The sequence below is a fragment of the Opisthorchis viverrini genome (assembly GCF_000715545.1).
Source record: "Opisthorchis viverrini unplaced genomic scaffold opera_v5_17, whole genome shotgun sequence".
Classification (NCBI taxonomy): domain Eukaryota; kingdom Metazoa; phylum Platyhelminthes; class Trematoda; order Opisthorchiida; family Opisthorchiidae; genus Opisthorchis; species Opisthorchis viverrini.
The window spans coordinates 3,003,209-3,020,670 of record NW_008751673.1 but is presented as its reverse complement, the minus strand read 5'-3'; the positions used below and the strand labels follow the sequence as shown (position 1 = coordinate 3,020,670).

The window sequence follows — 17,462 nt, the reverse complement described above, 5'->3', positions numbered from 1 at the left end:
ATGGTGATACAGTGGAGGCATTCAGTAGGTCAAATTTGTAGTTTGCATTTTTTCAAAATCCGGGGACTAGGGTGTGGATGTTGACGGCGCTTTAATCGGACTTGGGCGAGAGAGAGAGAGCTCCCATTGCATGAAAGGTGGAAGTCACAGCGTGAACGAAATAACTTTGCCATAATGGGCAAACAGCGGTTTATCAAGAACGGGGCAAAATAATCCACAGAACCCGTGGATGAATAACATACTAACCAACCAGACCGACCACTGTGCAGGCACCTATCTATTTGACAGTCCCTATGAGGGTTTGAGATTTTCTCGTACACATTAGTAGAAGTTGAGAATGGGAGTAGTCTTATACGATATTTGAGCCCCACATAACTTTGGGCCATTGGTTAATTAACCATTACTTACTTGATAAGAGCATACCAACATTTGGAATGGCAAAGTTGAGCGCGTTTGAGCCGTACGGCGATTGCGTTGGCGAATCTACGGTTGTATGAGCCTTTGGAAAGAATGATTCCCATTTCCATAAGAATCTCATTTAACCAGAGTCCTACTCACCAGCTTTCCTGAAAAGACATCTCTGAAATCATATTATTCATTTTTCTGGTTGTCTTGTTCGGAATTACGTTGTTTTACCCAGTAAGGCTGGGTGAAGTTACATTGAACATCCGTCTGCGAACAGTTGAAAAGGTTTGGCAGTTGATTACTAACTTATATATCAGTCAGAGGAGAGGTAATCAGCATCCGTTCCGGAAAAGGCCCGCTAACGCAGGTTGTTAAGAAATCGAGTTAGTGGTACAGAAGTGAAGCAAAGAGTTATTATGCGAGCCATTTGTGAAATTATCAACAGAATGACCTGACAGTGCACTAGGACAGCTGGCAACTTGAAGTTTGGGTAAAGATTATTGCATAACAGAAAGGTTTGAATGAGACTGGCTGCAGAGAAGGCGGGAGGAACAAACCGACAGTTCGGTTTCCGCGCTTTGGAGAAAATCACTTCAAAGGAGATCACAAGTATCAAGTTCTGGTTGCCCAACACTCTGGTAAAGTCAACTTTTTCATATTATGCAGTGGAAACAAAAATCAGCCGTTGAAATTTTTGTGACGCCACAAACGATGTTTTCTACACGAACCAGTGCGACGGCTTCGATAAAGGTCCAGAGATGCAGCAGAAAACATCATTTTGCCAAAACCAGCTGCTTAAGGTTCTGTTACATCGGGGATAAGCCGATGCGTTCTGTGGAAAACCAATAGATAACTCCATGTCTCATTCAGATGGTGATACAGTGGAGGCATTCAGTAGGTCAAATTTGTAGTTTGCATTTTTTCAAAATCCGGGGACTAGGGTGTGGATGTTGACGGCGCTTTAATCGGACTTGGGCGAGAGAGAGAGAGCTCCCATTGCATGAAAGGTGGAAGTCACAGCGTGAACGAAATAACTTTGCCATAATGGGCAAACAGCGGTTTATCAAGAACGGGGCAAAATAATCCACAGAACCCGTGGATGAATAACATACTAACCAACCAGACCGACCACTGTGCAGGCACCTATCTATTTGACAGTCCCTATGAGGGTTTGAGATTTTCTCGTACACATTAGTAGAAGTTGAGAATGGGAGTAGTCTTATACGATATTTGAGCCCCACATAACTTTGGGCCATTGGTTAATTAACCATTACTTACTTGATAAGAGCATACCAACATTTGGAATGGCAAAGTTGAGCGCGTTTGAGCCGTACGGCGATTGCGTTGGCGAATCTACGGTTGTATGAGCCTTTGGAAAGAATGATTCCCATTTCCATAAGAATCTCATTTAACCAGAGTCCTACTCACCAGCTTTCCTGAAAAGACATCTCTGAAAAGCGCCCATAGAAACGGTCATTCTCTAACTCGGTACATTCTCGGAACTAAATAACCAAACCACCACACTATGCATAGTGCTAGATTCGATTGCTATCACTTGAATCAGAGAGCCTGGCCAGGATGAACCTTACCTCTACTCAGTTATCTGTACACTCGGACTAGAAATGAATATAGTTTCACTCCAAAGTCACCATTGGGCTGTGATTTTTTCCAGTTGACTCTACTCGAGGACAAATGTAGATGCTGATCACTTGAGATGTGAAGACTAAAATATTCCTCGGCTGAAAAGCCCGTTTGCCGTCTTTTTTACTGATGTCCAATTCAAAGACATACTTTGTGACCATCATACATACAAATGTAAGAGACAGCGTATGAATTATTTCAGTTGATATTTAATACTCCCATACCGATTCTTAAACCGGCCTTCAAGGGGTAGTTACGTTTAGCAATGCAGTCGATGGGCATTACAAAGTAGACTGACAAGGGCCTGCTATTCTGTGAAGCCTGGCATGATTTCCCATATCCTGACGTAGGCACTGAGTGATTATCAATGATAGATACAATTTAAACGCTGCATTGACCATACCAATAGCTTTTCTTGATAGTGCGCGTAGATGTTGAGACTTTTCAAAGAGGATTTCGCCTTTAATGGAGCCATTACATGCTGAAAAACCAAGAGACCTCTTCCAACTGCAGTAAGAATCTTATAAATCTACGGGGACTTTACACGCGCAACTTTCCTGTTGGTAGCTAAAAACCAGACTGTGTGGCCGTACAAGGGCGTGATTAGCTTGGGCCACTCATTCTTCTGTAACAGAATTCACATCAAGTGATTATCTTCTGGCTATCCTATTTCTGGGATAGAAGATTCAATCGTTGTGTGATTTGTTTTTCTCCTGTGGTGCTCCTGGATTTGCCAGTAGTATGTGAGATTTGACAAAGTGGGGCTAACTGACAAAGAGGGTTCTGCTAGTATCGTCAGGAAAACATCGCATGATAGATCATGCTAATGAGACATAACAGACTTATGTATTCTGGTCCATGGGACAAGGCATGAGAAAGTTGTTCATACTTGGGTATTAGGCCACTCCCACCCCATCGAATTCTAGCTTAGGAATAGCTGTAGGGCAGCCATAGAATCCGTGACATACATCTCCCTTCTCACGTCTAACTTTACTTATTTTCAAATCATGCAGTCCATAGTACTATTTGGTACCGTAATTCTGGTTTTCATTATTTACTAACCGAAGGTGCGTGGCGAAGCTTTAGTGCTGGTAATGGTATAAAGGGACTCACCACTATCTCATACCAATCCTGTTCTTTGTTCTTTCTCCCCCATTGAATGCGTTTTTACTGGCTCGCTAAAAAACGCAAGTAAGTGCATACATGGCGAAGATTGTGCTTTTAATTCCACTATATTTTTTTACTAGCCTCAGGATCCATAAAAATCCGTATTCAGCTGACTCAAGTATATTCCATCAGAATAATCCACAAAAACCAACGAAAAACCCCATGACCTGTTGGCATTTTCAATCCTGCGCATTGCCAGGCCACAGAACAAAAAGTGGGAATCACTTTACTGCAACTGTACCAGTACAGCCTTGGACCCTATTTTAGGTTCAGTGATAAATCCTTCTGCATTTACAATAAAACATTGGAGTTGCGCCATACATCTGACAAACCGTGAGTGTCAGGTTTGGTTATTTCGCTACTGGTAACCCCAAGACTATAAATGACCCTGCATTTCTCGAAGGAGCAAACAATGTCCCTTAAGGAGCTATGGGAAACTGTGAGGAGAGGAGGGGACAATGAAATGAAGCTTGGTAGGGGGATTGGTGACGGGAGATATACAAGCGTTCGTTATTGTGCATGTTTGTGTCCAAGTGAGATGCCTGTTTCGCTAACCAAGATGCTGATTTGAGTCAATTTTTAGGTAGCTGTTCTGTATAACCTTTCGGACTGCAACCAACTTCATCTTAGCTCGTAGCTCTTGGGCGTGAGCAGAAAATGGGAAATTCTGGATCTGCTCGGTGTTTGAGGTACGCCGCTGCTTTATGCACATTGCCACGATCTCACTTTAGGATTTTGTGTTTATCTAGACTACTATCCATAGATTTAACTCAGACCTCGTATTAGCTATTGTGTGCAGTGATCTCCAAACAGCAGTCATGTATTTAGAGGATAGTATTGGGTTCGTTCTGGGAATGGCTTATTTTTGGGGCTATCATATCTGACAGGGAGTGCTGTTATACAAGTTTCAGGTGCAGGCCTCTATTCGGAAAGACTGGCTTGACTTTCACCGGAAATGGTGGCGATTAGGTGAAAAAATCGAAAAGCTTCGGTTTTGTTTAGTAAAAGGTATGCGCCAGCTAGTTGAAAGAAACACATTTGACTTCCCGAAAGCGGGGGAGGGGGAGCAAATAGTGACAGAATTAATTATCAGGATATGTAATTCGTTCGCCCCTCATCATCGAAATACTACGAGTTTCACCAGAGTTGAGCGAAATACAACGTAGAAACGGATAATTTTGGCAAGGCTGCCTGGTTGAGCCAACCTGGCCATCAACAATGACTGGAAGTGTGGGGTTCATGCACAGACTGATAAAAAAGACTTCTAGGCACATTAGTGCTTTTTGGCCAGAGTCGAGGACAACTCAGCCTACTTTTCACTGTCCAAAAGTTATATAATCTCTGCTTTACATGCATGTACTGCTTGTATGCTACGTAAGTCTGCCAATGCATCTGAATACATGGATCCAGTCGAATTCATGGATCAAGTTGCATCTATCGCACCAGGTAACTATGCCCTTTTCAAATGTGGTTGAATGGCATGCAGACTGTTAAACACAGATGATCTAACTAGTAGCGTGTGACGATTCATGGCCTAACCTAAGAGGCAACGATGAAAAGACCAGCTTTTCGGCTACATTTTAAAATGCGTTGCTTTTGGGCTAAGAGTTAGTTAAGTTATTGGCTGTAGTAGCCGGAACACATACGGATGTTCACTAAGTGCTGACAACGGTTCGCATGAATGACATTATTTCCAAGTGTTCAGTGGAAAGGGGTGGGGGTAGAACTGACCTTGGATCTCCAGCTGGATACGACTCAGAACTTTGACAAACTTACAGGAAAATGCGTGTTCAGTTTTCCTTGCTTTAGGGTTAGAAGTGAAGATGGATGTAAAAGATGGATGGTTGTAAAAGAACCCGAAGTTTCACCTTGCCCGTCTGTTGGTTCCTTAGACGAATCACGAAGTCAAAACGGTTTTTTGATTATTTTTCAACCATTTTTCTCCGTTCTTCGATCACATGCCCCTAATTGTCTGTGAAAAAATCGCAATCGAACAAGCGATATCGAACAGGATGATCACCGTTTTGCCACGTGTATATTTTGGTTATGAATTCCAATGGGCATCATTTCCCAAGGTTTATTTTTTTGTGTGTGCTATCGGACCCCTTCAACTTGACTCAGTGATATCAGTCGGGAGTCAGAGACGTGTTTATTTTCTAGGAGAGTGGCTGAGAATAGTGTGCTTCAGTGAACCGTCGATTAAATTAGTATAGCAGCTCTTGTGTCCATTAACTTCCTTGCCAAGGTCATTACGGGAATGCTTGAAAAACTTTGTGACATCTAATAATGCATACGATATTTTACGCCGGAACTTTTCGAAAACTCTCTAGTGCATACATAATATTCACAAGTCCGTTTCAAAAGATATTCCATTCGGCTTCTATCAACATTGAAAATTTATTTTACAGGATGGAATTTTGGGAACTGCCTGCCGTATTTTCGGCGTTCACAGACCCATGAACTTGGTGGTGACGAATATCGCGGTGGAAGTGGACCCTTGTACGTGTCTCGGGGGAAGACCAATCACCCTCTTCATGAGGCTTGGTTGAAAGCTGGTCAAGAGTCAGGATATCACTTTACTGAGGACGTTAACGGTTATCAACAAGTGCGTTCCTTAAAATAACGGCTTAATTCTCAGTTGCAGGTACTAAGGCATGTACCAGACAGATTTACCGCAGTCGACATAGGAAATATGAGCTTGAAAATTGAAACGGGTTTTGTAGCTGAGGTGTTCGCTAGCAGATTGTTTAACAGTATGTATGGATTTAATTGGGTCCATAAGTAACGCTGCTGAACACTGATTTGTCCGCGGCCGCTGTGATAAATTGCCTAAATAAGGTGAAAATCCTCATTATCGTTATCAACACACAGTGTTCTATCTGCCCAAGGCTAAGGGGACTTTCGTCTTCAGCTCGCTGCCAGCATTGACACTCACTGGAGTTGTTCTCATTTTCGTAACTGAAATGAGAGGACTGCTTATGCACTTTACCGCATCCAGTATGGCGCTAGTTTCTGAAAAAACCTCGCTTTTATGTACACACAAAAAGTGTATTCAATAATTTATTCAATCTGGAACCGAATTTTGGAAAAAGCTACGTTTTATAAAAGTTTCACTTCAAGAGTATATGGTTGCATTGAAAAAACCCTTTCGCCTTGTTCCAACATTTGTGGCGAAACAGGGCTATATCGGTCCACCTCCATTTCATTCACTCTTGTCGGTAAATTGACATATGCCTTACTGTTATGCGCAGGGTTTTCATTTTTGCAATGCACCTGAAGCTAATTTGTGGTATGGGAGAAAAGAGACCTATTTGACTCGTATGGAATATTACGAGTACTGGTGTGATTCGTACGGTGTTGGTCAGGTCGCTGACAGTCTATGCAGTTGCTTCAAAGAGTGTGTTTTTTTTGCCGTAACTGGACCTAGATGAAAGGGGCCTTCAGGGGGCAAATTATGGCATTTGAAATAAGTACCGAATGCTACGTTTGTGCGCGCCCATCTGTCTAGTGAATAGCTAAAAGCGTATTTAACCTGCGTTTGATAACCCTATTTGAAGAAACTACATCACAAAACTATACGTGATCGTTGATGTCCTCAGCTGCTTTTACCTCAAGAATACAGTTTTTGTTTCAAATTCGGGGCTCCTTGTTTCCTTTTTTTGAATCCTTGCTTCCTTTCTGGCGAGGCAACGTTTCAGGGACTGGGACCAGTACATTAAAGCCTGGCGGAACTCCCTTCCATGTTTCTTTATTTTAGGCTGATTTGTATGAATATTGGTCATCGATTCATGGGTTATCAAAACAAATCTGACTCTGTTTTTCTACCTTTTTGGATTTCTATGCTAGCTGGTCTAGTGTTAAATAGACATAAAGATAAAACGAAGTGTCGAATGGAGAAAATCCGCTATCTGCGTCAAACCAAACGTCATATTTAAGTGAATGCGTAATCGCGTAGTGTTATCTGCTGTTAGCCTGCCACAGCTTGAAGGAGAACAAGGGCTTCCGTATATGCTTTTACGCAAAAAACATGGGCGTTTCTATTGGAGGATATGAAAGCCAAAGTCCAAAAACTGGGGAAGATTTTGCGACTGTGTGTGGGGACTTCTCCCAAAGTTAAATTTACATACGCATATATATACATGTATATATTTCACTTATATAGAATAATAAGTATATTTAATTTTATTACATACTGTGATACCTCCAATTCCGTGTCAGTTAAATCGTTGGATGTTTTTTGCTTAACTCATTTAGATTCACCGGAGTTTTTCGTCAACAACAACTGCATTTTCAGCTGCGTTTAATTTGCCAGTTATCCGATACTTTGTGTTCAAGCATTACTTGAGGTGGAAGTAAACCTGGGGATGAGCCCGGATGAGCCCAAGTTAGGGAAAAACCGGTTTTTAGTTGTCAGTATTCAAAAGCCCAATAAGTAATGTTCCGTCGAGAAAACATTGCGTTAGTTCGGAGATCGCACCAGTCGAAACGCAATACAGCCTTTGCTTAACACTCTCAGTCGAAGAATAACGTAAAAATGCGTTCCAATGGGGTTCACTAGAGTCTTTCGCTACATCCATATTGTGTGCATGAGTGTATTCCACGAAATGTGTCCAACTCGGGTCTAAGCGGAACACAAGGTTGGCAGAAACACGACGATTGTGCCCACCTAACGAGCTCCAATTAGGCGAAACCGGTTGTGGGCTGTCCAGTAGTCTTCAGCAATCTCATAGGTAGTGAGCTGTGTCGCAGTAACAGACATTTGTTGAGGGATGCACTGCGGTATGGTGGTGAGCAGATTCCGGGTGTTCTGCATCAACTGTGCAGTTGGTGACGATTGCGTTGTCTAGCTGAATCTTTTTGACTAACTCTGAACAACTATATTTGCAGTTCTCTCAATTGAGTCAAAGCTTGTTGTTGACAAACGATGGTACGATTCGGGCAGTTGGTGGGTCAAGAGCTCCTTACTTTATCAGTAAAATCGTCGTAACCTCTGAAAGAGGTGGTTACGAGATGCAAAATATTTATTCCCTCCTCCGAATCTAGATACGTTTTCACAAAATACGTGTGATCCTAGTAGTTGAACTGTGCCGTCAATAGGACAAGAAGAAGAGGGGTTAAAGACATTGCAACATCAAGTTCAAAGAGTGGGGGCCCGAATTTGCAAGCACATGGGTTTAGCATGCTTTCCGTCCCACCCTGAAGTAGGCCACTCGGGGTAGATTCGTAAGCGAAATTCCATCCTATTGAAACTACTCACGAGTAGTCAGGTGGTATGTCATTTTTATCTGCTTGCATCTCGTCCATCGTAAATGGGGGGCTAACCAGCTCTCACGTCATGTTCAAACTTTCCCTGATTCCTTGTGTACCTGGGCGGTCAAAATGCAACATCACCCATCTGTGAAAATTAGTGTGGTAAACTGGGCGGCTTGAATTTGACCGACTCCCGGTTACTGCATAAATTCTCCTGCCCATCGAAGCAGGGAAAGACGAACGAAATAACCTTCCTGAAGTAACTAAATTTTTAGTTGTGGATATTGTTAGTCAGTAGAATTAAAGTCATATAGGTGAATTCATCCAACGAAGCTTCGATGGCGCACCAAAACTAGATTCCTACTTACTGTATGTCACGCGTTGTTTGCTACCAAATGTGCATATTGAGTTCCCTTTTGTAAGACCCGGTATTTGGGAATGATTCTTTAACTTTCTTGCCTATTCGAAAACCAGCAATAATGGGATTGAAACTTGCCGACTACGCAATCATAGCGTTTCTTACTTTCACCCCAGTCTTCCGGGCTACCAACTGTCATACTTTTTTAAGTGGCGCATGTAAGTTCACGCTTACCTTGCAAGGTCTTTCCTATCTTTCTAGGAGGGCGTTGGATATTTTGACATGACAATTAAGGATGGTCAACGCTGTTCAGCTGCCACTGCCTATCTTCATCCGATCAAACACTCACGGCCAAACCTGAAGATTACTACGAAAGCACTAGTTACGCGCATACTATTCGAAGGCACTCGTGCCGTTGGTGTGGAATATCTCCAGGATGGCTCATTATACGAGGTAGGTCTATCAAAGCAAACGAAACCAGACTATTTAAAATGTGCAGCTGTCTATCATAAAGTTGACCATGAACTAACTCTTCTCAAGAAGAAGCTTCCAACAGATACAGAATATTTTTGTTGGATAATAACAGTGATATAAACCGAGTTTTGTCCATTGATGTCGCAACCGCCGCGGATGACCTCATTCAGGAGTGGAATTGTCCGAATTGCAAATAAATAGGAAAAATAGTACAAACAAAGGACTGCCGTTTTGGAGACATCATTTGATTGATCAAAGGGCTGCGTCCGCCTTTACGGTTTGAGGCACGCGGTTGGTCTAATTACTGGTTGTTTTTTGAGCATACAACCGCCGTGTTTACGCGTTGAGACCATTTTTTGTGGGGCTGACGATTAGTATGGTATTCTGCATTGTATATTACTACTTTACCTGGAATGCTGTAAAAAGTTGTATAATATTGTATACTATATAGCGGTCTTTTTTTCAAGTTCCTAGGCAGGTGAAATTCACATCGTTGCAGGGTTTGCCAATTTTCGTATCAAGACTTGAATGATATCTGAACCGCACACATAAATACGTCCGTGAAAACTCACGGATGACTGTGAGTCACAGTTTGTCCGTTGCTCTGTTGCGTCGAGTGGAAATTCATAGTAATCGTGCGCATTACTGCGGATTCCCGAATATGTATTTACTGATAGGATCCTTTCGAATTTATTTGCACCAGCCTATACCGATAAGTTTTGAGGACTTCAAGCCACTTCAAATCCCCCAACCACAGAAACCATCACAATCTTAAGACAACACAGTCTGTGCTGTAGTTTGAGTGGCGGGTTACCTATTGTGCTTCTGGCCTGTGGAGTTCTTACAGCGGATTCCACTGTGTTCTATATAACTATCACAGCTAACGGGGTCTTTGAGATATTTAGAGCTTCTCATTGTTTCTCCTTATTTGCGATGGGTCCGTTCGGCATTTGTGCATCCTGCAGCACGGACTTACACAGTGCGAGGCAAAGCATAGGCTGGATACTAGACAGACCCTAGTCATCTTTTTCTGAAAAAAGTTTTGCCGTTTTTCCTAAAATGGTACGAACCGCTTTAAGGGTTAGATAAAATAACATGCAAAGCGCAGCTTGCAAGTTTATTTGTGGCTTATTAGCAATATGCAGCGTTTTCACTTACTTTTTGGGGAAGTATCTTAAGGAAAATTTGACGGGGCCCATTAAACGTGCCAGGTTTTTGGAAGGGTCTGGATGTTGGGGGACTGTTGCTGGACAGTGCAAGTTTGGGTTTCCTCAGGGACAAATATCACGGCAACTGGTATTTTATACTTAATTCTGACCATTCAATGGTGCTTGTATGACGGATTTTCTTGAAATAATAGAAACTTCGGGTGGTGCCAAAAAGAAATTGATTTTTTTTATCTCTATACAGATCAAATAATTTGTGAACCCCTGATACGCCTGATTCGTGAAGCAGCGTTCTTCCTGTTAATCAGGCATATGCTAAATGATTTATTCAGGTAGTGGCTGTGTGTGCTTTAATTCGAATTTACGCACTTTCCTCAAGTCATCGTTTGGTACCCACGACATTGGCACCAGAACGTAATATAACCGTCAAATGTGTGCCTAATCTTTTGACTGGCTGAGCAGTAACGGACTTTATGCCTGTCACCATAAGAAAGAACAGTTGGATTCATTCAAATATGTCTTCTTACAGGGTAGAAATATATTTTTTGTCAGTAGGCTTTTTAGCCATGTTTCTTCTGGATGCAAACAGCTGGATGATAGCCTATTTTGATGGCCGAACTGTCATAGATTCTCCCAATAAAACAAAATTTATAAAAACCTGTGTTCAGCTGAGAGAAACATTTTAGGATATCCTACAACTAGCATGAATAACTGAATCTTGGTTAAGATAATGAATAACTTATCAATATTATGAAACTTTGATTTTCCAGTGAGTGTGCGCATGAGGAAATACCGGTTTGGCTGGTGTGTCCCTTTAAGATCCAACTCAGGCTTTTATAGGAGGGTGAGTAGATGAACCCAAGTACTTACAGTAAGAAGTAAAAAATACGCGAGAACTAGGGTCGAACGTACGACCTCTCGTCCACCCGATAGATACGCTACTGAATGTCAAGTGATGCAAGCATCCTTAATAGCCCGGTTTGCAGAGCATATGTCCGACTCAGATTTTGAGTGAGACATTTGATTTAAACCGAGTGAAATCGGAGTTGGCGGGTTTAAGATATCACACACTTTCTGTACTGTAGTAACTCCTGGAAAAGGTGCAGTTTAGTTTGGTGTCAGCAGTGATCCATCTTTGAACCTACACTCGCTCGAAGATCTCTGAAAAATAAGGTCACGCTTCTGCATGACAAGATCACAATAGTTTCATTGCAATAGTTTGTAATGCAAGGAAAGATGTCAAGCTTTAAGCGCTTTTAGCTACCTCAGACCTTTCTTGGCAACTCCAGATGACTTCCTCCTTCAGTTGGGAGCACAGCAATTCAACTCACGAGCCTGTACGGCTATAAAGAAAGACCAAAATAAAACATTTTGCGCACACAACATGGGTCCTATGTTCGTTTATTTTTATTATACTAACTCAAGCGATATCTTTATGGCAAGCAGTATCACCCGTTATTATATTTATCGTCGTATTTTGTCCATAGACTAGAGCAGAACGTGAGGTCATATTGTCTGGAGGTGCAATCAATTCTCCCCAGTTGCTCATGCTGTCCGGTATTGGACATGTGGACTATTTACGCTCGATTGGTATCGACGCATGGCACCAACTTCCAGGAGTAGGGCAGAATCTACAGGACCATCTCGAGGTTTACGTGCAGAACGCTTGTGATGAGGTAAGTTATTTGTTGCAACCACTTGGACTCAAAAGTTTTGCAGGTTTTCAGTTGTTTGAGGCTGGGTTGACCCAAGTGCCGCTTACGGTTTCGGTATGTTCAACCGTTCCTGGATCTCAAGAGGTCTTTCAAAATATTACGGCATTCAGTGCTTGCGTAGCAATATTTTGGATGTGATATTGACGTGTATATTTAAAACGGTTATCGAAATTTCAGAAAACTCAGTGAAAATATCTGCGCGCGTCAGCTCATACACTCACTACCTAAAACACGTTTTAATGCTGGCCTTTATACAGATCATGGTCATTCATACACGAAGTTGGTGGAGAAGACTTAACTGCAAGGGACTTAATAGCTGAAGGCTCGTATTGGTTCTACTCGCTGTGGTTTCTTTTGAACTTTTTCTCATGCCGAAACGCTGGTTGGATTGTTACGACAGGATTCCAGTTTTATTCAACTACTTGAGGTTACATAGCCTTTAATTTCCTGCTTTTTGTCCTGCATGCTAACAACGTAACCCCTTCTAAGCATAAGAAGTATGCAGCTGTGATTCAGCACTACAGACAATAACCTATGCTTTTGATAAACGCATGGTAACGAGAAACGAGAAACAACACACTGCATATTTTTGTCGACGTGATGTGTCCGCTAACATCACAGCCATGTTTGTACATCAGACATCAAGAAATACTCGGGCTCACCCTTGATTATGACTTTTGGGGCCAAAATTTAAATTTTCTTGTATGTATCAAAGTTGTAACACCAAATCCCTTCCTGACCCTTTATATCGCTTCTATTCGCTTTCTAAGCTAGTTCATCAAATGAGGAGTGAAGCTTGCGAAATGCGTCATTTTCGATTTATGTGAGTGTTTATGAGAGACTCAACTGAATCAATCCTAAATGATATGCATTTGTAATTACGTGTGTCTAGAAACAAAGTCCTCAGTAGACGGATTTTATCCTATAAGAAGCAATCCTTTCTATGATTCCAAGGCTAATTACCTAAAAGAATTCTGTTTTTTTGGAACCAACGGATAAAACACAATGACAGAGGAACCAAAGAAAGGATCTGATTTTGAATAGGATTCTGGCAATCTTTACGATCAAACCACTTGGTTGCGTGTCATGTCCCATAGAGGCATTCACAGCAATGCAAAGACAAGGCCTTATGGTGAATAAAGTAGTGAACCCCGTTTGGGTCACCATACAATGCAAGGAAGATGTTGCTCAGGTGCTAAAAGCTAAACGCTAGACGCAATATTTGGATCCCGGAAAACCGTTTACTACTTTACTTAACTATCAGGGTTTACAGTACAGACCTAGACAGCGTTGTTAGACAAGCAGAATTCATGAAGGACATGTTTGAGAAAAAACCATGATCTTTTCATGTTTGTCAGGACACTATTTCTGTCTGCCATGGAATTTGGCCAGGATGAGGCAGGTGAAAGCCTCCTAAATAACAAATCGCACTACCACAATGAACGTCCACCAAACACTTCAGTAAAAATAATGATAAAATGATTACTACTATGGTAGTGGGTTAGATATTCAGATATTTCTGCATCGCTGTAGGGAGCGGATATTGGTGGATACCGCTGCTGTGTTCTGTATTCCTGTCTGACTGACATCATTCATCGAACTTTGTGCTTCCATTTCATCCATTTAAGAGGCGTCTATAAATAAGCACCTTTCCATCGATTTCTCGGATTTTGACCGTTTTAACAAGTTATAAAGCCTGAAGATTTTATGAACCTGTCACTTTAGATAAAGAAGCTTACTTTGAAAAAAATATAAAAAGCAGTTTTATTAGGTGAATATGGTGCTGTCTTGAAAATCTAAAGTCACTTTTGAAGCAGGATAACACAGCAGGATTTTGAGGGCCCCAAAGTTTATTCAATGTATCGCAGAAATGCAAGCTCTCAGAAGATGCAATTTTTTATTCCAGTGGTGTTCACATTTCAAACTCCCTGAACTTGAATTGCGTGTTCTGGAATTTTATGCTTTTGCGGCAGGTTTCCGCAAGCGCTGAGAAATTCCATTCAGAGACATCTCTCCATGTTGTAAAGCAATACTAACTGAACGTACTTTGATTTCTGAACCACAGCCCATCACTCTATACAAAGCCCAATGGAAATATCCCCACGTCATGATTGGGATAGGGCTGAGATGGTTCCTCACTCACACTGGATGGGGAGCAACCAGTCATCTGGAAACAGGTGGATTTGTTCGAAGCAGCCCAAACGTGGATCATCCAGACATACAGTTTCACTTCCTTCCCTCTACCATTCACGATCATGGGAGAAAAATGGGCGAACGGCATGCATATCAGGTAGTGCATTTTGGCTAGCCAACCACTTTTTTATGTCAGTATACTAATAATGCATCTATTAAATGGAATGCTGGGCCACCCTGCTAGTGCTTAAGAGTACAGATCTCAAATGCATTTGCCTGGTATAGTTAGTGATTGACTAGGCAGACATACCGTTCGACGGGGATGGAAATCTATTGCGCAACCTATACTACGCTTTGGGAACAGAATCTCATCAGATCTGTACTCCATCATGGAGTGAAGAAGTTTCCCTTGGAAAAATGGTGCTTTTTAGGTTCAACCTAAGTTACTATGATATCCCTCAGAAGGTACATACACTTCGCTATAATCAACTGTTCAACCATTTGATTCGGGTGTCAGTGCAAAGATATAGCACCATAACTTTCATGGGCTTTATTCAGGCATTTCGCTGAAGACCTCAAGCCACACACCGTGCCTTTAATTTACTCACTTTAGTGTTCAACTAAATGCCTCGACAGTTCGTTTTAACCCAACTGGAATGAGGTATTTATCGCACTGCGTAACCGCACTTTTGCTTTTGAGGTAGTATGAAAGCAAGACACCTGTCTTGTCAACCACGGAGGCGATGTTCATTCGAAATTTCATTAATAAGCCATGGAAAATATGCTGTCAAATATCGCGCAGTTTAATTTGATGTGCGCATTGGTGGTTGATCATTTATGTGCATTTGTGTGGCGAATGACGTGCACAGTGTCTGACCTAAGTGTAGAAGGTTAGATAGGACCTGACAAACCACCCATCTTTTTATGCGTCCTCTCGGTCTAATAGCGTATGTGCGTGCTTGATCCGTCAAGCACCCACCCACCTTCCATCGGGTTGCTTTGTCGAACCTAACTGTGCTTTACTACATTTACCTGTCCGCATATCTACTGGAGCATTTGATGCATACTTGCAAAAAGTTGAAGCCTGAGAAGTTCGATAAATGGGTACAAACCGTCACTGGGGATTCAGTCAGTCGTAGTCAATGAATGAAACGCCTGGTGCAACACATTCTGATGATCACCTTTTGGATTCAGTCACAGAGCTGAATTTTATTTCGAAATGTCCACCTGATATTTTTCTTCCCGGTGAATTAGCTAACAACGACAGAACTACCACGAGTAACGCTGAAGCTCCCATTCAATAATTTTGTTGTGATCACTCATTTAAAGTAGCTGACAGGTAATTTTACTACATCGGTCAGAGAATAATTGGAACAAGCATACACTACAACGTTTATTTGCGCGAATGATTGCTTTATTTGGACACAATTGCACCTAGAGACATCTTAAGATGTAACTCGAGCAACGGTATCATACAATGTGGTTTGTTAAAAAATACTCCCACTAGTTCTGAATTATCTGCTATGTTAGACAAATACCTAACAATTTTATCAGCTTGTTAACCAGCAGCTACCAAAAGTGACTACAGAGTCTTTCTGCTGTCTTCTGTTCAAAAGGAAGCACTCTGCCTGCATCCACAAGATTCAAATCACCCTATTGTTCATCGATCGCACCAGATTTAGGATTAGATAAGTTGGGTTGAGAAAAATTGTTATTGTTTCTATTTTGAGATACTGCTTAAGTAAGCTGACTTGTGAAAACCATATTCCAGCTTCGTTTTTGAGCTATTAATGATCATTTCGCCATTAGTCATATAATATACTGACAATGCTATGATTCCCTCTCATAGCAGGTTGAGATACTCCGTAAAGGTTCGGCCAGGACTTGTTCTACCGAGGTTCAGGCTGCTATCTCATTCCTTCCCTTCATCCTCACCTCATTAAGAGTATAAACTTGCTCATACTACTTGTTTCCTCCTGTTTTGTTTAGTAGATGCTGGATAGCGGACCAAATAGTTTCATCAGTGGTACATATGCAAGGCTTTTTCTGCTCACTTTGGTAGGAAGAGAAAGCCATGAGCACTTTGAGGATTCTGGAGGTGATTGGTCGCATACGACAGCTTCTAATCATTTGGAGCAACTTCGATGGGCAGAAAGAAGTAACAGGAGTTCGACTATCATACTGAGAAAGCTTCAGGTTCCAGTAGGTACAGTCTGCCTCGAAGCGTATTTTCCTGACTGAAGGACACTTGTGTGGAGATGTAAATTCCTTCTTTAAATTTGTAGGCACATTAAATAGTGTCTGTAAGCTTTTTTGTTGAAGATTTAAGCGAATCACCCACATAAATACCTATGACTTTTACAGGTGCACGTTGGCCCAATGCGACCGCGCGGTACTGGCCAGCTGTTGCTTGTATCTGCTGATCCGAAGGCACCCCCAAAGATCGATCCGAACTATATGTCATGCGAAAGTGATCGCGAAGACATGCGCAGATGCATACGCTTGTCGCGGGAGATATTTGCTCAACCAAGTCTTGCGAAGCGGTTTGGTGGTTACGAAATAAGACCAGGTTCAGAGAAGAAGACTAATGCTGAACTCGATAAGTTTGTCCGGGAACTAGCTGATAGTGCATATCATCCGTCGTGCACTTGCCGAATGGGTCTCAACCCTGAGGGCCGACCTGTTACTGAGCAAGATATTCAGCAACGTGGCTACCTTGGCAACGGCATTGTGGAAGCTGCGGTTACCCGCCCTGATTGTAAAGTCTGGGGATTAGACGGTTTACGAGTTGTCGATGCCAGCATCATGCCGTCCATCATCTCAGGTAACCTGAATGCCCCGGTCATAATGATGGCCGAGCGAGCTGCCGATCTTATCTTATCTGACCGCGATGGCAAGTCAGTCATGCTAAGTCCGGCAACTGGTGTTAAGTACTGGACTCCCAAATTTCCAAAACAACAGCGTGACATGAAACCCGAAGTGAGATTAGAATGTTGATTTAGCTTCCAGGCCAACATGGTAATCAGCTTCGGGAACGTCATATGGCATTTTGTACTCTGCGATTACATTGTGTTGACTTTGTTGCAAATAAAAATCCACTTATTGAGGATGCGTTGCTGGTTTGTGGCTTGGCAATTTTGGCTTGTATATGGT

The 17,462-nt window shown here is 42.0% G+C and overlaps 1 protein-coding gene across 1 annotated transcript in view; it reads left to right on the top strand.

The window, feature by feature from the left end:
- Positions 1-17,440, top strand: part of T265_01605 (hypothetical protein) — a gene marked incomplete at both ends in the record, with an annotated part of 55,971 nt that extends 38,531 nt beyond the window's left edge. Inside the window, 4 exons of the mRNA XM_009165664.1 lie at positions 5,622-5,818; positions 9,083-9,274; positions 11,949-12,137; positions 16,674-17,440. Coding sequence (XP_009163928.1) covers positions 5,622-5,818; positions 9,083-9,274; positions 11,949-12,137; positions 16,674-17,306 — 1,211 coding nt within the window. The remainder of the gene's footprint in view (positions 1-5,621; positions 5,819-9,082; positions 9,275-11,948; positions 12,138-16,673) is intronic.
- Between the last annotated feature and the right edge of the window lie 22 nt (positions 17,441-17,462).